The sequence below is a fragment of the Notamacropus eugenii genome, chromosome 2, assembly GCF_028372415.1.
Source record: "Notamacropus eugenii isolate mMacEug1 chromosome 2, mMacEug1.pri_v2, whole genome shotgun sequence".
NCBI lineage: Eukaryota > Metazoa > Chordata > Mammalia > Diprotodontia > Macropodidae > Notamacropus > Notamacropus eugenii.
The window spans coordinates 460,386,328-460,409,975 of record NC_092873.1 but is presented as its reverse complement, the minus strand read 5'-3'; the positions used below and the strand labels follow the sequence as shown (position 1 = coordinate 460,409,975).

The 23,648-nt window shown below is 38.1% G+C and overlaps 1 protein-coding gene across 3 annotated transcripts in view; it reads left to right on the top strand.

Annotated features, from left to right (window-relative positions):
* C2H1orf21 (chromosome 2 C1orf21 homolog) overlaps positions 1 to 23,648 on the top strand; it is a 263,712-nt gene that overhangs the window by 206,885 nt on the left and 33,179 nt on the right. For all 3 annotated transcript variants that reach the window (XM_072648402.1, XM_072648401.1, XM_072648403.1), the window contains exon 4: positions 18,905 to 18,981. In XM_072648402.1, coding sequence (XP_072504503.1) covers positions 18,905 to 18,981 — 77 coding nt within the window. The remainder of the gene's footprint in view (positions 1 to 18,904; positions 18,982 to 23,648) is intronic.

Genomic DNA, 23,648 nt, shown 5'->3' with positions numbered 1-23,648 from the left:
AGGTGAACTGGTTTCAGAGTGAGAAAATCTGGGATCTGGTTCCATTTTTGCCACTTTTTTATGTGTATATGATAAACTCTAGATTTTGTTTCCTTTCATACTAAACAGGGCACATGGGAAGGTGTACTGATATCCAAAGAGCACAGGATGAAAACAGGCTTTTGACCACAATTTATTTGCCTCTTAAAGGGGCAGAAAGGTCATGGTTATGAAGATGAGGTTTGCAAATCCATCCATTTTTCATGTCATCTTGACTTATGTTTGGGTCAAGATGAAAGCAGTGGTCTTGAGCTTGACCTGATTACTTTTCATACTGAAACAGCTGGCTGGAATGGCTCTGCATTCGACTCCATACATTCCTCCAGAAATGCACAGAACCAGCCTGATTTTCCCCAACTGTTTCATTCTGCTCCTCTCCTTAACTCTTCTGTCAAGTACTCAACTGCTCCCCATCATAGATGTGCTTGATGGAATAGTTTGTAATTCCTCCCGATGACCTCAGACTGCTTTGTGCTCAGAAATGTCACAAGCACATTAGATTCTGTTAAATTGCACATTGTTAAGTTACAACACATGTAAACACCTCCTACTCAGTACTATATTTTTGTCAGTCTAGCCAAAGCTATATATCACTATGGTGAATGAGCTGCAGTGATGTACCAGCTTACCACTGAGACAGCCTGATGGCTTGTTCATACAAGCAAATGTTTTAATGCCTTTATGTAAGTTTGTATGCTGTTTAAGGTTGACTTTTTAATTTTAAAAGAGCAGTTAATGGATTTAGAGTCGAACAAGAAAATCTTTAAGAAACAACATACTTCAGAATTATTATTTATTGAGCGTTATACAAGGTCTAATGTTAAGGCATCACAAATGATGTAGTAACATCTGACATCCTTACATTATAGATTTATAATAGACATTATAGATGTAGATCCAGTAGAAAACTTAAAGGAAACTTAATCCAACACCCTCATTTTACAGGTAAGAAAACTGAGGCACAGAGAAATTTAGTCTGTACAGGGGGTAAGTGGCAGAGCTGGGCTTTGAAATGGGTCCCCCAACTCCAGATACAGTGCTCTTTCCTCTGTACTTTGCACCCTCAGTGCTAATAATAATAAAAATAATAGCATCTGGAACTGTATTAGCACTCTATAAACAAAATTTTTTCCATGTGTTGTCACTGGAGTTTCCTAACAGCCTTCTCAGGTACGTACTACAGATGTTATTATCACCATTTTATATATGGGAAACTGAGGTTGGGAGTGGGGAGAGAGACAGAAAAAGAGAGACAGAGACAGAAGGAGGGAGGAAGGGGGATGGTGGTTAAGTAACTTGCCTAGGATCACACAGGTAGTAAGTTCCATAGGTGGTATTTCAGCCCAGCTTTTCTGAATCCATATCCAACACCTGTCCACTACATTCTGCTGTCTATCAGATTTAATGTGAAAGAAAGTATTTCATCATCGGTAGGGTGGAGTGGCAGGTGGCCCAAAGGATAGAGTGCTCAGCCTGGAGTCAGGAGTTCAAATCAGGTAGCAGACACTTAAGTTGTGTGACCTTAGGTAAGTCATTCAACCTGTTTGCCTTAATTTCCTCATCTGTAAAATAAGCTGGGAAAAGAAATGGGAAACCACTCTAGTCTCTTTGCCAGGAAAAACCCAAATGAAGTCATGAAGAGTCAGATATGACTGAAATGAATGTACACACACACACACACACACACACACACACACAGTGAAATGAAATATATTGAACTCTTTCTCCTGTCTTTGAAATCTACAAAAATGGACCTGATTTCAGCCTTCTGGAAATAAAGGTGCTTGTTTTCCTCTGGTAAATAATACTATTTGGCTCTTTCTGCCATTAGAATTATGTACATTGTATTTGCCAACACCATTCTGTAAGAGCTCAGTTCCAATCTTGCATTCAGTTTCCCCCACTAATCTATTTCCCTAACAATCAGTCATCTGCCCAGTGGTCACCCACTATTGGCTCACTTGGGAGTATTGACCCCCAGTTCCACTCTGACTGAACAGTGTAGGTCTGAGCTGTGTAATGAGTTAGGTAAAAGGAAGTGAGTATTTTTGTTTAGCTTCTAATTACAAGGTTGATGGAATGTTTCCTGCTACATACTTTGTCTTCCACTGACCTCGGTTTAATTAAATAGAATCTCATTTAGCTTTCAGCTGTTTAGCTGATACAAAAAGTGATGCAGCACTAATTGGAATTCAAAAACCAAAATTTCTGCTACAACTTTTCTTCACTTTATCATTTTGTCTCCTGTTGAACGAGTTTTAAAAAGAAAAGCCCTTGCCAGTGCCAGTTTGGAAGTCTCCTTGCACAGATATTGGCTTAGTTCTGTTACTTGCATCACTGTTTTTTGTTTTTATGAAGGAGAAAATGTTCTTTTGTTTAAGCAGTGAAACAATGAAATGGCAATTTATAGCAGTGGCACAAATGTTGTGCTCCAAAAGTAGGATACTGAAAGTACCAGCCTCTATGACCTCAGATGTTCCTTCCAAGTCAGGTTGTGAGAGTCTTTGGTCACCTAAGTGTGACTTGATGAAGAAGGGGGAAAAAATCACTTTTTAAAAATATAACAAGAATATCATAAGAATATCACGCATGACATGGGCCATGAAGATATTAACAATTTACTGGAAATATAATATTTTTGGAGACAGGGAACCAAACTCATCATCTGTGTCAAAAATATCCATTAAATGCTCATTAACATATAATGAAATATAAATAAAGCAGATGATTGTCCCTACCCACTAGGAGTTTACAGTTTAAAACAACTAATATCACTAATGGCATACAGATAGTCATTTGTACAAAACACCAAGTTTTTGTCTTGGCATCTTTTCTTCTAGATGATGTCTGTTGCATAGAAATTATTAACATTCAATTTGTGTCCTGCTGAAGTGAGATTTTTTAAAAATGGAGTCCCAGTTCTATTTATTTTGGAAACATGGATTTTGGTTAAGAAGGCTTCTTTCTCATCATACAGAAACTCTGCTGATACACTCTTATATTCTGTTAGATTTTCAGCAGTAACACTTTGCTCTTTAAATAGAGCCTACTCCTTTATTATCCATATCCATCTAGGTTCATTCTGTGGTTTGTTCTTTACTGTAGAGATAAAATAAACAAAGTAAGGAAAGAAGGGATCAAAATACTGGCTCATAAAACTATTTTCCCTTGTTGTAGCTGGGAGAATGGGAACCTTAAGGAAAATTGAAAAAGAGGTATCTGAAAATTTTGTGCTCCCATTGCCACCACCATGGTTATTGGTGAAAGATATACTCCTTGATGAGTTTATTAAATCATAATTAGATTTCTTTGTAAGGTCTCCTAGTTAAAAGAACTTGGAATGATACAAGAATTTAGAAAAAGGTGTTGAAAATTTGCTTCTAACTTTATGCTCTTTATGGTTCCAGTCTTTTGAAGGAACTAGTGGAGACCTGAACTTGATCCTGCCTCCAATATTTACTAGAAATTTACTAAGACCCTTAGCATTTCATTTAACCTTTCTAGACTTCAATTTCCTCATTCATAAAGTAAGGGGGTTGGACCCATTGACAGTTAACATCCCTTTCAACTCTAAAATCAATGATCTTGTGAAACAAAAAGTGGGTCAACAAAGTAGAACCAATTACTGTCTGGTGGTTATTTATAAATATGTATGCATGCATGTTTACATATATACATATATGTTTGTTTGTATGTATATACATATATAGTATAGGCTCTTGGGCAATTATCCCAACTCCCTACTCATACTGGCAGCTAGGTCTCAAGAAAGCTAATGGCTACTTTGCTCCTTAGGGTTCTAGAGATTGGATGGGAGATGGAGGTTCTAATACTATGAGCCCCAACCAGTGTGCTCCCTATTGACTATCAGTTGATATATATTAACCAGCCAGATTTAATTAGCTTTTAGTAAAAGAAAGTATTTGCTAAGGTCAAATAGTAAGAACAATTAGAATAAACTGTCCCCACAACCTGGGGGCACACCTTGCTATAAATCCACTCAGAGTTTAGGGCAGGGGTTCTTAAACTTTTTGTGTAATGAACCACTTTGACAGTGTGCTGATAGTACAGATCCCTTCTTAGAATAATGTGTTTAAGTACATAATTTAAAATATATAGGATTACAACAGAAATCAACTCTACTAAAATGTAATTACTTTTAAAATTGTTTTAATAAGTTCACACATCATGGATTAATAACCCTGTTCTGGGAGAAAGTGAACTCAAGCTTGGAGAGCTCATGTGGCAATGAGACAAACTCATAGCTCTAGGTTGCTAGAAGTTTGCATGAAGTTCTCTTTAATTATGACATAGCTTTCTGCTGGACTTCTTGCAGAGTAATGAAGCTTTGTTATGTCTAGTTTGTACTCAGTTCCCAATATAGATATTGTCATTAACCAGTGTTGTTCCAGGACACTGCTAGCATGCCCATAGAAAGTCCAAAATCTTCCAACTTTTCAAAGTTAACAAGCCTTCCTCTGTCCCACAGGATACTCTCTCTCCTTACCCCCAAATTATTCTGAACCTGATTTGGTCCAATCACCCCACTTTTATACACACACACACACACACACACACAAACACACACACACACACAAACACACACACACACACCACCACCACCATCACCACCACCACCACCACCAAAATTGAGCTGAGATTCTTCTGTTTGTAGTTAATAATGTTATCAGTTCTAGAAGGTAAGGTGTTGTGAAGATATATAGGTAGAAGTAACTAGATAGAGTAGCCTGTAAGTTGTAAAAACATATCTTCTATCCAAGTGTAGAATAAAGATCCTCCAGGCAGTGTACCATTCCTGTCAAGGAGAGAATTGCACTCTTTATTGTCCAAGTACTACACTTGAATTTTGAGGAACTCTTTAAAATTTGGACTGCAGCTACAAGACATTTTCTAGCAGCCTGGGGCTAAAAGTACATCAATATTGAAAGTACAGTAGCCTTGACTATTGATTTGTCATGACTGGTATAGAAATGTAATGACTGACTCCACGTTGTCAAATAATCACCTCATGGTATATCTGACACTTCTCGTCATTAGAAAGCCTGGGGGCACTGTGAAGATATTGACTTTAACTCATTTTCTTGGACTACAGTTAGGAAGAGTTTGCTAAAGAGTGTAGGCATGTGTGTATATAATGTAGAATTTAGAATTGGTCAGGACAGCAAAGAATGACATTTTTTTCCAGGACCTTTCACAACGTGTAAGTGCTTCAGTGAAATGGACAGAAGTAAATTCTGACCTGCTATCCCTCTGGAATAAAAAGCACATTTGTGTCTTTCCTTGACTGGTACTCACTTTTTTGCCATTTTATTAATATTCAATAAGTAGGGGAAGCTAGGTGGCACAGTGGATCGAGCATCAGATCTGGAGTCAGAAAGACCTAAGTTCAAATCCAGCCTAAGACATTTCCTAAATGTGTTATGTTGGGCAAGTGACTTACTTTCTGTCTGCCTCAGTTTCCTCATCTGTAAAATTGATATAATAATAGTACCTAACTCCCAAGGGATACTATAAGAATCATGTGAGATAATATTTGTAAGTGCTTTGCAAACCTTAATGTGCTATATAAATGTAAGCTGTTAGGATTGTTGTTATTATTAGTATATATCATTAATTATGCCACACAAACGGAATGCCTCTCCTTTTCTAGGAATTCATATTCTCTGCAGATGAGCAGAGCCCTCCCTTGCCTTTAGGCTTCCCTCCTTGATATTGACCCCTTCTCCTTTCACCCCAAGAGTAGCCCTTCAATACCTTTTCAGCCGTTTCCAAATCATGCCTTATTCCCTTTCTAGCTCTCCTATATTTGTCGTCTTCCTCTGATAGCGGTCAAGCTCAAATCAAAAGGATCTTTTCAAGCTGCCAGTTAACTTTGAAAACCACAAAATTAACATTATCTATATTGTGCTATATTTTTATTTAATTTGTTAAACATTTCCCAGTTATATTTTAATCTGATTTGGGCAGCACAGGGGTGTTGCGGGGTGGGGCTCTTTGATGTTTGGAGACCTCTATGGGAAGACACTATCATGTTTGCTTGTATTTCTATCCCCAGCACCTGACACAGTGCCTGGAACATAGGACTCAAAAAATGTTTTTTCACTCATTCATTCTTAAGATGCCATCACTACTTGTTTTCATTGCTTTGGAGGGCATAGTCCTAATGTGGCACTGGGAAGAAAGGTAATGATATAATGTAAATTACTAAAAGGATAGGTAGAGGACAAGAACAGGGGCATCACTGCTTTTATATTCTGCTTTCTAGTACTCAAAAGTCCCAAACCTTAGCTTACTTATAGAAATCATGAGCCCTTCCTGGCCACCTCTTAAAATGAAAAACTCAAAGTAGCCATTTCCAGGATAGTAAGAGTTGTCATAAAAAGGTGGTGGGAGCACAGTGTGGTGGAAAAGCCACTGGAACCTGAAATCAAAAAGACCTGCATTTGAATACCTTACTACTCCTACCTTTGTGACCATTGGCAAGCCAAACTCCACTCTCTGGATCTGTTTCCTTATTGTAAAATGAAGAACTGGGTGCTCTCTCTGAGGGCCCTTCCAAATCTAGGTCCTATGAAATCAGGGGACTTTCTCCCTTTCTGTTTTATGTCTTGTTGTTTTTTTTCTTCTGGCTATTCATTTGTTTATGTCAAAATTGTAGAACATAAGTGTTAGAAAGAGACCATCAAGATCCACTTAGTCCACCCCACCTCCATTTACAAACTAGGGCCCAGAAGATGACCTGGTCCAGGATTACTCATCTAGTGAATGACATAGCCAGGAGCATCAACACATTTCATAAATCATTTCATGTTTTTTGACTCTTACTACACAGTGAGGTCCCTTATACCTCACTACTTTTGATTTTTGTCTGAGAATTTTTCCTGCAACCAGCCAGCCTTCTTGCTGTACTCATACATGACACCCCAACTCCTTTCTCCCCTCAGACTCACCATGAAGCCTAGAACTCACAGCCTCCTCCCCTCCGCTTCTTAGAAAACCGAGATTGCTTCAAAGTTTAGCCCAACTGCCACCTAATGCATGAAATCTTTCCTGATTCTCATTGCTGAATGATATTATTTTTTATGTCCCTTTTATATATAATTTTGTATTTGCTTATATTCTTTAATGGGACAGCATTTCCCTAGCTTTCCTTTTCCCCCAAATAAGAAAACAAAAACACAAATCAATCAAACAAAAAAATTCCACACATTTAACATGTCCAAAAATGTATATGCTTCATTCTGTAACTTGAGTCCATCATTTTCCATTGAGAAGAGGGTAGCACACATCATCGCCACTCCACTGGCATCAGGGTTGGTCACTGCACTCATCAAAGTTCTTCAATCTTTCAAAGACTTTTTTTTCTTTAAAATATTCTTCTTACTGTATAAATTGTTCTCATTTCACTCTATATGAGTTCATGTAAGTCTTCCCAGAGTTCTCTGGAACAGTCCTTTAAACTTTTCTCACAGCACAATAACATTCCATTGCATTCATCACCTGTCATTTGTTCTGCCATTTTCCAGTTGATGGGCACCTCCTTTGTTTTCAGTTTTTGCTACAACCAACAGAGCCACGCTAAATATTTTTGCATATATAGATCTTTTTTCCTCTTTCTTTGATTTCTTTGAGGTCAAGGCCTAATTGTGGAATCATTGCCTTAAGGGTCATAGTTCCAGTTACTTTTTTTTCCAAATGACTAGACCAATTCACAGCTCCATCAACAGTACACCATTCTATCTGTCTTCCTGACATTTGTTGAACAGTGAAGGATGGCTTTAGTGTTGACAGGTGTAACTAGAAGCTCTAATCAAGCATAAGTAAACCTTCACACTCATAAAGTTCATCTGAAGCAATCAGATCCAATTGATATGTGTGATACATGAATGAGAATCTCATCAGCAACATCTCTAAAGTGCATTGGTCCAATCAACAACCCCAAAGGCTTCAGAGCCTTTCTCAGGAGAATTGAGACTGACCATCCAATAGATTCTTTCATGGAGTAATTTGAATGGAAATATAGAATATTGCAGCTTGAAGCAGGGTACAGGGAACAGAGGCCCACTCATTCAACCTGTACCTGAACAAGAATCCTTCTGCAACACTCTTGAAGTGTAGTTGTTGAGTCTTGGCTTGAAGACCTCTGGTAATGAAGAACTCACTGCCTCCTGAGTCAGTACCATTTTTCAATAACTCTAATTGTTAATTTTTTCTCTTATATCGACCCTAAATCTGCCTCTCAGTAACTTCCAAAAACTGATTCTAGTTCTGCCCACTGAGGCCAAACAGAGCAAGCCTAAATCTTTCTTCCACATGGCAGCCTTTTAAATATTTGAATATACCTAACATGTCCTTATTTCTTCGGTTCAACTGAACAGACATCAAGAAAAAATAAAGTTTCTGGTAGACTTAGATTTTTGTAATAACACAAGAACTTCTGAAAAAAAAAAAAAATCCCAATGGTGGACCTCAAGGCAAAATGCCTTCCACACTCAGAGAGAGAAATATGGAAGTCACTCACATAATGTAGCAGATCATGTTTGTGTATGTGTATCTGTTTGTGTATCATGTTCTGATTTGTTATACAGATTCTTTCATTTATCTTAGTCTGACTACACAGCATGACTATAGTGAAAATATACTCAATAGGAAAGTATATGTAGAATCCATACAGAATTGTATGCAGTCGTGGGGAGGGAGGGAGGTAGTGGGGGGTGGGTGGGGAGGGATAAAAATCGCAATTGTATGGCAGTGATTGTTAAACATTAAAAAAAGAAAAAAATTAAAAAAAAAAAAGAAAAAATAAAGTAGGAGAGAGCTTAAATTCATTTTTTTCTGCTAAAATTAATCATATCACAAATAGTTTATGTCTATGCATAGGAACAGTTTGTGACAAGTCCATGAATATGCTAGCGTCAGCTTTTGATATATTCGCAAGGGTTTTCAATTGAGAAAAAATATTATGGTATTACAGTCAGTTTTCTATTATTTATAGAGTAGCAGGCTATTTTAAAATATTTATATTTTTGATGGGGAGATGTTTCAGGGATTTATATTTTAATGTGTTCTTTATTTTAGGCAGTTTCCAATGTGATGTCATCTGCCTTTCATCCATTGCCTAGTAACATCCTGTGTTCCCTTCATGGTGATTAAGGGCATATTCACACATGGTGGTGAGGTTATAGGAAAGCTTACTCTGTTAATTAAATGATTAATTGAGGTGCTCACCTTTACACTTCTGTGGTTTTCTACAAACAGGAGGTAGTTGTCAAGTTAGTTATTGCATTCTTACTAACGATGAACTATTCTAGTCAGGAAACGGAACCACTAAAAATTATGAGCAAACAATTACATGGACAGATGTAAGATTTAATAATGATGATAGCAATAATGACTAATTTATATAGCACATTAAGGTTTGCAAAGCATTTTGCAAACAGTAACTCATCTGTTCCCCACAATCCCAGGAGGTAGGTGCTAGTATTGTTATCCCCATTTTACATATGGGGAAATTGAAGCAGGCAGCTTAAATGGGTTACATGGGGTCACTCAGCTATTATGTGAAGGTAGCTGGATTTAAACTCAGGTCTCCCTGTAACGGGACGAGTTAGAGCCAACCCCTATCCATTTCAGGACGCCACACTGAGAGCCTGCCTAGATAACCTAGGGGCTTGTCAGTAGAGGTGGAACTAGATGGATTTCAGGAGGAAGGGTCTCGTCCTTGTTTGCAACGTGGCAGTTATTTGTCCTGGCTCCGGATGTCCAGTGGAGAAGACACCCATATAAGGAAAGGTGATAGGTGATAGGTTCAATGTGAAAGGTGATAGGTTTTAGGTCCTACGTAATTAGGAATGTACGTAGGTTAGACTATATATGCATGTGAATTAGATGAATAAAACAGAGTCTTCACCACCTTTGTCTCCCGCCCCATTTCATTACTCACGAGATCAAGGCCTCTTGCTGGACAAGAGCCTTGGGTCGGGGTCAGGGGTTCCCGTAAATGGTCTAGGGGACCCCAACATCTCCCTAACTCCAGGTCCTGTGCCCTATTCACTGTATCACTTTTAAAGGAATTTACAGTCTAGTAAGGGTATATATGACATATACATTGAGGGGCAGCTAGGTGGTACAGTGGATAGAGCACCAGTGCAGGAGTCAGGAGGACCTGAGTTCAAATCTCACTTCAGACACTTGACACTCACTAGCTGTGGGACCTTGGGCAAGTCACTTAACCCCAAATGCCTCATCCTGGGTCATCTCCAGTCATCCTGATGAATATCTGGTCACTGGATTCAGATGGCTCTGAAGGAGAAGTGAGGCTGGTAACCTATACAGCCCTCACTCACTCAAAAACAAAGCCAAGTGCAAGTCATGTCATCATTTCTCTGATGGCATGGTCTTCTTTGGCAACAAAGGATGAACACACACACATATGACATACACAGTTGTAATACTGAATAAAAGATGATGGATACATCAGATTGAATGCATGCAAAAAATGCAGTGTTACATCTTGGGGTGGGAGAGATAGGTGTGAGGTCATGGTTCCATGGACCTTGAAAGACCAAGACTTTAAGCCCAGGTTTTCCAGCTCCAGAGATCCCATATTGTCTCTCCATAAAGTGATTTGCTTTGTTTTGTTCAGGGGAAGAATAGGACTGGAACTGTGATTGTATTGATGAAGGGAATTACCAGTGAGGAAACTCCCTTGGCCAATACATATCTGTAATTTTGCTGCAAGTTATTGCCTTAGACAGTTGCCTTGGGTACTGGTGATTAAGTCCCTTGAGCAGCGTCACACAAGCAGTAGGCTTCAAAGGCTGAACTTGAGCTCAGGTAGTCCTGACTTCCAAGGCTGGCTTCCTATCCACAATCTAGGGACTGTATGATATTTCTTGTCAAGGAGCACAGAACATTACTGCTTGTGAAATGAGACTGGTCACCTTGCTGTGTGGCTGCATCAGCAACACATGGGCTAATGATGATCAGAGTCCACAGGATAATAGTAGAACCAGTTACAGCACAGAACAACTAGAGACCACGGATCAGCACAGGACAGGGTCTTCTACTTGCACTTACCTAGTTTAAGGGGAATGTTGGAGGTGCAGGGCTCTCTTAATTTAGAATGATTGGAGAGTGGGCTGGTGGAGGAGATTAGTTAATTGCTCTTTGACTTCTCAGCCAAGGTAATGCTTTATATGTTTTCTCCTATATTCTGGTGCTTGCTATATTGGCAGCTAAGTGGCACAGCGGATAGAGCAGTTGGCCTGGAATTAGGAAGACTCATCTTCCCAAGTTCAAATCCAACCTTAGACACTTACTAACTGTGTGACCCTAGGAGAGTCATTTAACCCTGTTTGCCTCAGTTTCCTCATCTGTAAAATGAGCTGAAGAAGGAAATGACAAACCACTCCAATATGTCTGTCAAGAAAACCCCAACAGGGTCACAAAGAGTCGGGCACAACTCAACAACATATAGTGAAAATTTTCATATTTTTAGCCCATTGATAATGGGATAGGAATATTGTTCCCTGTGGAATGACTGGAGATGAATAACACATATGCTGGTTTATGGTTGGCACAATTTGCGAGCTTAAATGCATCACTAGGAAAGATCTTTGGAGAAAAAAGCCAAGCTTTCCAAATGATGCTTCCATTCCACTCCTTCCAGAGTTTCAGTCAGGCACACTAAGATAGAGCTCTGGGCTGGAGTCAAGAAGACCTGAGTTCAAATGTGGCCTCAGATACTTACTAGTTGTGTGACCTTGAGTAAAGCACTTAATCTCTGCTTCATCTGTCAAATGGGAATAATCATAGTATGTACCTCCAGGGTTATCATGAGGACCAAATGAGATAATATTTGTAAAATGTTTATCACAATGACTAGCACTAAGTAAGCATTTAATAAATGCTTATTTCCTTCCCTTCCCCTTTGCAGTGCACCCTTTGGTGCTTTTGTACATAGGGGATAGATAGATGGGCAGTGACCTCATCTCCACAGTATAAATTATAGTCCCCTCCAACTTAATTATGTCTCTTGACATAGCTCCCTAGGCTACTAGATTTCTAAAATGAAAAATGAGTTCTCTTGTTGTGGTTTGCCAGCAGATCTCCATAGCCCTTGTGCTTCAATTGCTCTTCCAGTTAAACCATTTTTCTTCGCGGCTCAGGAGCTGATTTGAGTACTTGTTAACCTCATGGGAGGAGTAAATGATGCAGACTTTCTCTTTGTGGGCACTGAGTCATCTGAATGAGAAGAAAGCTGTAGGTCTGACCAGTCAGTATGAGCAGGCTGGATTCTGCACGACTATTTTGAATGCTGTAGACCATGAAGGGGAAGAATACGCTGAGGTCTGGCTGATCTGACAAAGCAGTATTTTTCTTTCCACTTTGATATTTGCCTTTGCTCTGTTTCACCAGGAAAACTGGTCATAATTCTGGTTGTCTGTGTCTCAGTGAACAGAGATTAAGAGAATTTAGAGAAAGGAGAGTATGTGATTTTTCAGAAGAGTGAAGACTCAGATGATTCATTCATAGGATTATGGCAGTGGCAGAGGCCACTGAGTCCAGCTCTCTTAATTTCCAGAGGAGGACATTGAGGTCAAGGGAGGATCATAGATGGAGAGCTGAAAGTGACTTTGATGCCATCTAGTCTAACCCCCTCATTTGACTGATGAATAAGCACACCAGTGAATGTAGCAACATCACACAGGTAGTAGGTGATGGAGTTGGCTTTTGAACCCAGGTCTGACTCTAGAACCAATGCTCTTTTCAATCTACTGTGGTACCTCTTTTGCTCTGATACTGTATGGATACATAAATACACTGTTCACTGTGGCCCCACTCCCCTCTCTTTGCCTGTCAGAAAACTTAATTTAGACAATTTGTGTTTGGCATAGCATCATTGTGTGTGCATCATCCAGTGTTACTTTTGAAAATTGTTTCATAGGCACCAACTAGCTTCAGGTATACTTCAGGACTGATGCTGGCTTTGATTGTTTATATTTTGGGAAATCAGGAATATGATTCATCTTCCCTAAAAGGCAGCACCAGATCAATGACAAGAACTTCAGACTTGGAATTAGGACTTGAAACTCCTGACTCTGACACCTTGTAGCTCTGACCTTGACTGAATCCCTTTATCTTTCCGAGACTTCATTTCTTTATATGTAAAATGGTGGTAATAATACTTGCTCTCCCTACCTTGTAGGGTGATTGCTTGGAAAGAACTTTGTAAACCTTAAAGCACTATGGAACTATCATTCATATTTTCTTATATTTATATTTTCATAAAATAAAATATATTTTAAAAATATATTTCATATAGTTTCACATATAAAATATTTTCATATAGCTACATATATGTGTATAAGTTTATATGTACATGTATGTGTGTGCACACATACAAATATACATATACATATAAAATCCCACGTAGCTTCTTACTTCCTTATATTTCCCTGGACAACTCATTTCAGTCATCTGGGCTTCGTTTTCCTCATCTGTAAAAGTTAGTGGCTCTTAATCTCTGTCCGTGTGTGTGTATGCATGCATGCATGCGTGTGTGTACACATGCGTGTATGTGAGTGAGTGTGTGTGTGTGTGTGTGTGTGTGTGTGTGTGTGTGTGTGTGTATAACAGACCTTTGGTAGTCAGGTGAAGCCTACAGATCCCTTCTCTAAATAATGCTTTTAAATGCATAAAATAAAATATTCAGGGTTAGAAAGAAAACCAATTATATTGAAACAAAAATGTGATTTCTTTTCCTGTTTCTGTTCAGAGATGCTTTGAAATCATTCCATAGATCTTTGTTGTTCCATTAACCCAGGATTAAGAACCTGTGTCCTAAATTCTCTCCAGTATCCATCCAATTCTAAAATCCTATGATCTTCATTACACTCCATGTTGCCTCAGTCTTATCTCATTCATCTTACATCAGCTCCATTCCAAAAACCTGGACTCGGTCCCTCAAAACCCCCAGGTTCTAACAGGTGGGCCTTCAAATTGCCTTGCCCTGTCCAGGCCTTTACTGACCTTCTTAATCATATTCAGAACTTATTGCTGGCAGGCACCTCCCTCTTCCATTTTCCAGCTGTTATCTATTCTTCTTCTGTTAGAACGGAAGCTCCTTGAAGGTAGGAATTATTTATTTGTTAATATCTATATCCCCACTGAACACAGAGTTTGACACATGAGTGCTTAATAAACATTCTTATCTATCTGTCCTCTAGGGACTCTTTGGAAAACAGAGCTACCAACAGATAATGATAACTGACATTTATAAGAGTGCTTTAAGGTTTGCAAAATGTTTTAAGAGACGTCATCTCATTTGAACCTCACAACTATAAGTCCCATTTTACAGGTGAAGAATCTGACACTTATTGAGGTTCCTTATCATGTAGCTTATAAGTGTAAGACGTATAATTAGAACTTAGTTCTTCTTCCATGCTCTATCCTCAATATGACATCAACTATACAACCCCACCTAGAGCTGCTGGGAGGGACCCAGCGTGACAAATCTTGGATTCATTATTTTTTGTTCTACACACTTCAGATTTATTTATTACCTGGACCATAAGGGCATGCAAGTGACAGAAATGAAGTTTGATTTCAAGGCTACTCATGTTATTGATTGTATATTGTTTGGGGATTTATCCTGTCTTAACAACTATGCAATCTATTTTTAATAAATGTACTGTAAATCCATTTCACTTGGAAAGGTATGTTTTTATTAGTTGAAAATGAATAGATTACTATTACAAATAAGTGGTAAATCAGTTACAATTGCATATACATTGTATACAGTTACCATTGGAAATCTTTGGAAATCTCTGTAAAAATTTGTAAAGCTCTGGTAGGTTTCATATGATGCATAAAGACTTTGAATTAATGTGAGGGTTTGTTAGATCAAGTTTTTCCATCAAGTGTCCTTATTAATTATTAATCTCAGATCTAAATAGCAAGAATGCTTAAATGAGTGATACAATCAATCACTAAGCATTATTTAAATTCATACTATGTGCCAGCTACTGTACGAGGCCCTGGGGACACAAAGACAAAACAAAACAAACAAACAAAAATGAAACAATGCCTGACCTCAAAGAGCTTACATTCTATCAAGGGGAACAAATAGGTTTACATTATTAGTCAATACAAAGTGTAAAAAAGGTTAATACAAAAGGAACATGGAAAGGTACTTGTAAAGGGGTTGAAAAAAAGTCTCATGTTGGAGATACCATTTGGCCTGAATTTTGAAGGGAGCTAGTGATTCCAAGAGACGAAGGGGAGGAAGGAGAACATTCCAGGCATGGGGTCCATCCTTTGCCAAAGACATGGAGGTGGGAGATGAGGAATAACAAGTCATTTTGACTAATCATGAAGGTGATTAATTATTCAATTATTATTAATTAATTGAAATAAATAATTGGATTACATTGGTTGAATTAAATAATTAAATTATTGATTATTAGTATTGAATAATCCTGGAGAGTCAGACCAGAACCAGATGATGAAGGAATTTAAATGCCAAATGGGATTTTGTATTTTATCCTAAACCTAGGAAGCCATTGGAGATTTTTACCAGGAGAATGGCACAGTCAGACTTCTACTTTGGAATATCACTTTGGGAGTTGTGTCCAGTATGATTTGGAGAGGAGAGAAATTTGAGGTAGAAAGACAAGTTAGGAGACTATTATAACAATCTGGATAACGGGTGATGATAAATATATGGGTATAGGTATAGATATACATATCCATATAGTGTAAGGAGATATGTATAGGTATAGTTATCAGGAAAGATATACACATATATACACATAGCTGTAGATATTTAAGTAGATCTTTTTCTAATGGAAAAACAATCATAATTACCCACATAATGTATTAAATGAAAACAAAATATGAGATAAGGCTGGAAAAGTAAACTGGAATTAACTGTTAGAATGTCTTACATGCCAGGATCAAGAATTTATACTTTACTAGTATATCTAACATAGTATATGATACTAATGCTTTGCCCTGAAGATCTAACAGAACTGTGAAAATTAGATGGGAGAAAGGATAAACTGGAAGTAAATAACAAGGCTATAAGGAGTCCAGGAGAGAGGTGATTCTAGTTTAAATTAGAGTGGTGGTCACCTGTGTAGAGAAGTGGGATATAGACCGATAAATTGAAGAGGATATGACAATTCAGTTGATTGTGGAATGAGAAAGAAGATGGCAGGTTGGATGATTTTGAAGATTGGAGTACCATCAATAGAAATATAGGAGAGCTAAAAAAAAGGACAGTTTTAAGGTAGAAGATGACTTCAGGTTTATCTCTGAGGAGTTTGAGGTACTGGGAGCATCGAGGTGGGGAGAACCAGTGCCCAGGAGGGAGCCCTAAGGACACAGCACCTGGAGATAGAGACTGAGGATTCATCTGAGCAGATGGACATCCACAGAAGCTTCTCTCTTTTTGTCCTCTTTTTCCTACCCATTTTTGTAGAAAGAAAATGTAATAACTCTAAAGAGTTTGTTTTTCCTTTTCTTCTTCAATGAAAGCAGGAAGGAGGGGAAATGATTTCATTGTAAGGTAAAAGAAATTAAGCTTGTTTTTAATGTTTTTTTTTAAATGTGAGTTCCTTGAGAGCAGGGACTGTCACAGTTCTTTGATTTATATCTCTAATGTTTTGCAGAGTAAGTGCTTTAGAATGCAAAAAAAGAATAATGTACTAACATTGGTTTGTGCTAGCTGTATCTTTTTTTTTTGTATCTTATATAGTACATTTTCTCTCAGTCAACAAAATTTATTAATGTAATAATTAACATAATTATATTATATTATTAATACATTCTTATATTAATGCATAGTATTCATATAGTGCCCTTTTATATGTGCTGGAGGCTATTCTAAGTGTTGGGCATACAAGGAAATTTTCCCTGTCCCCTCCAAAAAAGGTAGTCTCTTCCCTCAAGGAATCCACAGTCTAATAGGGGAACTGATGTGCAAGCAATTATAATAGGATAAATGTAGAAAAAAATTGGAGAGAATCTCAGAGGGAAGACACTGTAAAATTAAGGAGGGCTGAGAGAGGCTTATTGAAGGAAGATGGGATTTTTGTGGAAACTTGAAGGAAGACGGAAACCCAGAGGCAGAGATGAGGAAGGAGAGAATTCTAAACATGGGGGACAGCCAGAGAAAATGCTTAGTCAGGAGACAGAGAATCCTATCCAATGAATTTTCCTTCTTTTTTTTAAAAAAAATATATAAATGGAAAGATCCTTGAGCTTAGTACAAAGAGATTCAGGGTGTTCCAAAAGTCTTACTGCTGTTTTAAGATTTTTTTTTTCATCACACTTTTGAGACACCTTAGACAATGTGGACTGCTAAGGAACTTTAATAATTATCCTTTTCTGGTAGGAAATACAACCATAGATGCTGTATTTTAGACAGTCAGGATTATCATACAGTCAACAGCAGCCAGATTGTACCTTCTCTGCAGCCATAACATTTTAGCCCCCGTTGACTTCAGTGCACAACTTCATTGGACAGTTAGAGGGGAGACAGGTTAGTCTTAGTGAAAATAGCCAATTCTTGGAGTTTGGTGTGTTGGTTTATTCTCTTTGGCATGTGAGGAAAAGGTTGAATTTGTTATAAGTTAATAATTCTAGCACACTGATTTCAGTCAGTTTTCCAATTCTTTGGGCATCTATGCTTTCCTATGAAAATGAGAATTTTAAAAAAAATTCTTTCATTGGTAAAGAAATTGTAGAAAAAATTTGAGCTCTGTTATGATTCTCCAGATTGCATATTGATGCAATGGACACACTGGTGTTTAAAATTTCAGGGTCATTTTTCTCTTGTTTAATCTCTGATCAAATGAGCAGACAAAGCATATATATTGAACTTAGGCAGGGAATAAATTTATGTTCATTTTTATTCAAATTCAACTTTACATTCTTAAAAAGACTGATATTGATAGGCATTTTTAGTCATATGCAGACCTACATATGCCTCTGACCCTGTGAACACTTTTTGTCTCAGTAACCATAGCTACCACTTATATGTAAAAATATAGCCAATTTTAATCAATTTGGGGAAAGAAATTATGATTGAGATTTTACCAATTCAACTATCATCCTTGGTTTTCTTTCCTAGAATCTTACGTTCATTCCCCACAACTGCTGAGTTTCATCAGTCTTTCTTCTTAGGAGTTGAGAATTAAATATTTATATTTTGTTTTCTCAACCTTATCTTAATAATTAATAGTGTCAAGTTTTTATGAGACATGCCTCCTCTTTTCCAGGCTTAAATTATTTCATCAGATGTTGACAGATTCCACCTGTATACTCTGCTTTTAAGACTGTTCTAATACGACAAAACTGTGAAGATCATAGATCATAGAGCTGAAAGGGACCTCAAAGACCAACTAATCTGCCACCTTCATTTTACATATAAACAAACAGAGACCCAGAGAGTGGTGACCTATCCAAGGTCACACAAATTCAGGATTTGAACCGAGGTTCTCCAATACCAAATTCAGTGCTCTTATGGTTTATCGCTTTGGTGGTACAAGAGACCCTTCCAGGCCCGTACACACACATACACTACCACCTCATTTTTCAGTTGAGGAAGATGTGGCCTCATGATATTGAGTGGCTTACTGCAGGCTACATGAGGTAGGAAAGGGCTCACTAAGTCCTCTTATTCTAAATCCAGCTATTTTCCCATTGTCTCACACTTTACCACTGCATCATAACAACGTCTCTCTCTATGTACAATCCTAAGCCTCTGGTCATGAATATATGTTTGGTTGCCTACCTACCAACTTCCTAATCTTTCCTTTACATGTTTGTTTTGCAGGAAAAAAGTGCCAGTTCAAATGTAAGACTTAAGCCTAATAAAGAGGTTCCAGGATTGGTACATCAACCTAGAGCAAAGTAAGTTATTTTTCTAATTCCCTATTTTAATTTTTATGACAGTATTTTAAGTAAAAAATATATATATATAAAGAATACCTGGTCCTGTTTTCCTAAATGTCCAGGACTCATAATTAAGTTCTTCATAGGGGAACTTAACCTATAGGGTGTATTTTATAGCAACCTTCACCATTCCAAGAAAAGATTGTGGCTTATCTGTGGAAGCTAATGAAAGGAAAGAGAAAAACATTTACAGAGCAGCTACGATGTGCCAAGGCACTGTGCTTTAGAGATATTATCTCACTTGATCCTCAACAACCCTGAGAGGTAGATGGTATTATTATTCCCATTTTACAGTTGGCAACTGGGGCAAAGACAAGTGAAATGACTTGCCCAGGTTCATACAGCTATTAAATGTCTGAGGCTGCATTTGAACTCAGGTCTTCCTGTCTCTACCATCAAGATACCACCTCGCTTCTAACAATAATAAGCCTCCATTATAATTCTTCAACCTAAAAAGGAGCAGTTTTTCACAAGCTACCCAGAATACAACAATGCCTATTTCACAGACTCCAAGAATTTCAGAATTGGCAGGAATCTTTACAGCCACCTGGTCTAACCCATCCCTGAAAAAGAATATCCTACAGTCTGTTCATAAAGGAAATACTATATGGGCGGGAGGGGGTTTCCCATCCCTATACCATATTTTCTGTGAAGTTTGGGTTCAAAAGGTCACACAATGGATCATCTAGCCTTTGCCTGAAGATCTTCAATGCGGGACCTACCTCCTGAGACAACCTGTTCCACTTTGGGGTAACTCATGGTTAAGAATCTTCTCCTTACATCAAAACTTAGTTGTCCTTTTGGCACTTTCCACCCATTACTCCTATATTGGTTCTTTGAGACCAGAACGCCTACAGAGAACCACATAATTGTTCCTTGGTGATCATAGAGAGGCTGTATGGTGATGCAGCAAGAAAGATAGTCTGGAAGCCAGGAAGATCTGGGTTTGAGTCTTGTCCCTGTGTGAGTTAGAGCAAGTAATTTCAGCTTTCAGTGCCCTAGAAAGGTCTCTAAGACTAATGTGTTGCAAAAAACATGTTGTTCTGTGTTAGTAGAAGAAATTTCCTCCCAGGGAGCTCCCTATACCAGTAAAATCACATGTCCATTCCTTGTCCCTTTCTTTATGTAATAATAGTTCCATTAAGCAAGCATAATCAATCAAGCAACAGCTTTTATTTAAGTACCAAGAATGTGCTGGGCACTGAGTTGGGCACTGGAGATCCAAGAACAAAAGGAGGCAGTCTATGCTCTCAAGGAGATGATGTGCTAGCTGGGGGAGATAGCATGCACCTATACCTACAAAGGAGACAGATGAGGATCTGAGAGGAAAAGAGAATGGAAGGAAATCAAGAAATGACTCATGTAGAAGTCGGTGCTTAGGCTGAATTCAGAAAGAAACTCAGAATACTAAGAGGCTGAGGCACGAAGGAGTAGAAGCCAGTATAAATGTACAGACACAAAAGTTGGAGGTTAATGTATAAGGAAAAACATGAAAGCCAATAGGACTATAGAGGTCATGGAGGAGAGTAGCCAAGAATATTATGAAACTCAAATGCAATAAAGGATATAGAGCTGATTCCAGAACACCCTTGGAGTAAAGTATACTAACAAGGCTGAAAAGGGAAATTGGAGCCACATTGTGAAGAGCTTTGAATGCCAAACAGAGAAATTTCTATTTGATCCTAGAGATGAGAGGAAGCCGCTAGAGCTTACTGTATTCCATGGCCAAATCTGTGCTTTAGAAACATTGCTTTGGCAGAAATGTGGAAAATGGATTGTAGTGGGAAAAGACTTTGAGACAGGGAGATCAATTAAGAGAGTCTTGGAATAATCCAGACCAGATATAGATATATGTGTGTATATATATGTGTGTGTATGTATGTGCACACACATATGTACATCTATATACACACACACACACACACACACACACACACATCGCTAGGAGATCCAGATAAAAAGGAAGATTCCATAAAACACAAAATATTTTTTGTGGTTGCAAAGAACTACAAACTAGATACCCGTCAATTGGGGAATGGCTAAACAAAGGTGCATGCTACACTCTCTGTAATGTCATTGTGCTATAAAAAATGGTGAACATCATGAATACAGAGGAGCATGGAATGAAAAGGGAAGGAAGTAGAGACAGCAATATAATCACAGTACAATCAAAGATGGATGTTACAAAATGAAAAAGAAAAAACTTGACCCCCCCCAAAAAAAAGAATGTGAGAAAACACCTCCTCCCACACACCTTTTTAGATGTGAGGGGAGGAGGAGACTCCATGGCTATGGAATATTGGATGCAACATTAGATTATCTTAATGTATTGATTGTTTTTGCTGATTTTTTCTTCTTCATTTTCTTTTTTAATTTTCTTTTTAGCATTCTTTTTTTTTTTAATTTTGAGTTTTAAATTCTCTCCCTCCCTCTCTTCCTCTTTTTCTTTCTTTTTTTAAAAAATTCTTTGTTATAAAGGATTTCCATCTGGAAGAGGGGGAAGAAATATAGGGGGAAATCAAGGTGGTATGAAAACTAAAGATAACAATAAAAATTTACTTTAAAGATAATAATCCTGGTCAGCATTGATGAAATCTGTACTAGAGTAGTGACTGTGTGAGTGGAGAGAAGGGAACAAGTGGGAGAAATAGTTCTGGAGGCAAAAAAGGCAAGATTTGGCAAGGGATCGCACATGTGGGATAAGTAAGTGGAGAAACTAGAATTACACCAAGGTGGGAAGCAGGTATCAGTATTCCTTCTGCTGATCTAGCCTCTGATCCCTGGTCTACTCCTCAAATGATTTCAAACACTTCTCTTCCACTCTCAAGGATAAGCAGACCCTCACACCTCACTGCCTCACGAAATTGTTCTTCTTCCAAGATCCTTGACTTAGAAATCCCTTTCTCTGGCCATGGTGTCTGGCCCTTCTAATTCTCCCATAGACTCATTCTTTGTTTTTATCGTAGCCTCTGAATTCTCTGTTGCAACCTGTCCTCCCAAGCCAGCACCCTGTTCTGGTTTCATTTCTCTCCCTTCATAGTCATAACTCAATGCTAAAGTTGACCATTTTACTGATATACTCTCCCCCATCCTTGAATCCCTTGATCCTTGTATTAATGATAATAATAATAGATAGTATCTCTTTATGTGCCAGTTACCATACTAAGCACTTTACAAATATGTTCCTATTCAGTTTTCACAACAGCCCTAGAAGGTAGGTGCTGTTATTATCCCCATTATACAGTTGAGGAAACTAAGGCAGGCAGAGGCTAAGTGACTTGTCCAAGGTCACACAGCCAATAAATGCTAGGGCCAGGTTTAAACTCAGGTCTTCCTGATTCCAGCCTCAGCGTTCTACCCACTGTACCATCTAGCTACCAGCCTTCCTTGATCTTCTTACTCTGGAGTATCTGTCACTTCTAGAGAAAGTCATGAAATTCTGCTGAATGGTTCTGCTATGAGTTTTTGCCCTCCGAGTTCCACGCGCGACATTTCTGTGATTCATCTCTGATTAGCTATTACATAGCAGCTCTCTCATTTCTTCTTCTTCCATAAGCCCTCCAAATCCCCAGACTCCCCAACAGATGACCCCTTTGTTTCCTTCATGTTGATACCAATGAAAGTTACCAAAGATTCAGTTAACATTTACTAACCATAAAATAAGATTCTACAAGAGGTCATTTCCTATTTTTCCTGTGTATAGCTTATTTGTGCACATATATTTGCTTATTGTCTTCCCCATTAAATTGTGAGTTGCCCCTTTTTGTATCCCCAGTGCTTATCATGGTGGTAGGCACATAGTAGGTGTTTAATAAATGTTTGTCAACTGAGTGATTGACAAAGGAGGGATAGACAGATAGATATATAGATAAGTAAAATACAAGGTAATATTAGGAGAGTGAGAGCAGTAATAACTGGGGAGGTTAGCAAAAACTTTCTCTAGTAGCAACCACTTAAATTTGAATGAAGATAAAGACTAAAAAGCAGACAGGTAAGGAAAAAGTACATTACAAGTATGAGAGACAGCCAGTGTAAAGTCTAATAGGTAGGTGAAGGAATGCCAAATTCCAGGAACAACTGGTTATAAGATTTGGTTAGAATATTGAGTGTAATACTGGAAAGCTATCTTTCAACACCATGTTCAGTAGCTGGTGTTTTATCTATCCAATAGATAGGAAGCCACTGAAGTCATTTTTGTGCAGGAAAGTTACATGATTAGACCTGTACCTTTTGAAGGTTTTTAGAAGCTTCTTGCAGTAGTTGAGATAAGAAGTAAGAGAGCCTTTAACTAGAGTAACTCTGTGAATAGAAAAACGGATGAATATTACTGAGTGGAGGTGGAGTCTACAAGAGTGGGCAGCTGATTAGATATTGGGAGTGAGAGACAGGAAAGAAAGAATCAAGTAATTCTGGGGCTGAAAAGTTCAGTTGACTAGAAGGATGATGGTCCCCTTAAAAAAAATAAGGGAATTTTATGCTTAGGAAAATTAAGGGGGGAAAACTATGAGTTCTATTTTGCATATGAATTTGAGGTATTGATGAAATATGCAGGTGCTACTGTTCAGTAGATAGTTGGAGATTTGAGGCTGGAATTTTAATGGGGAATAATATTAGAACTGGATATG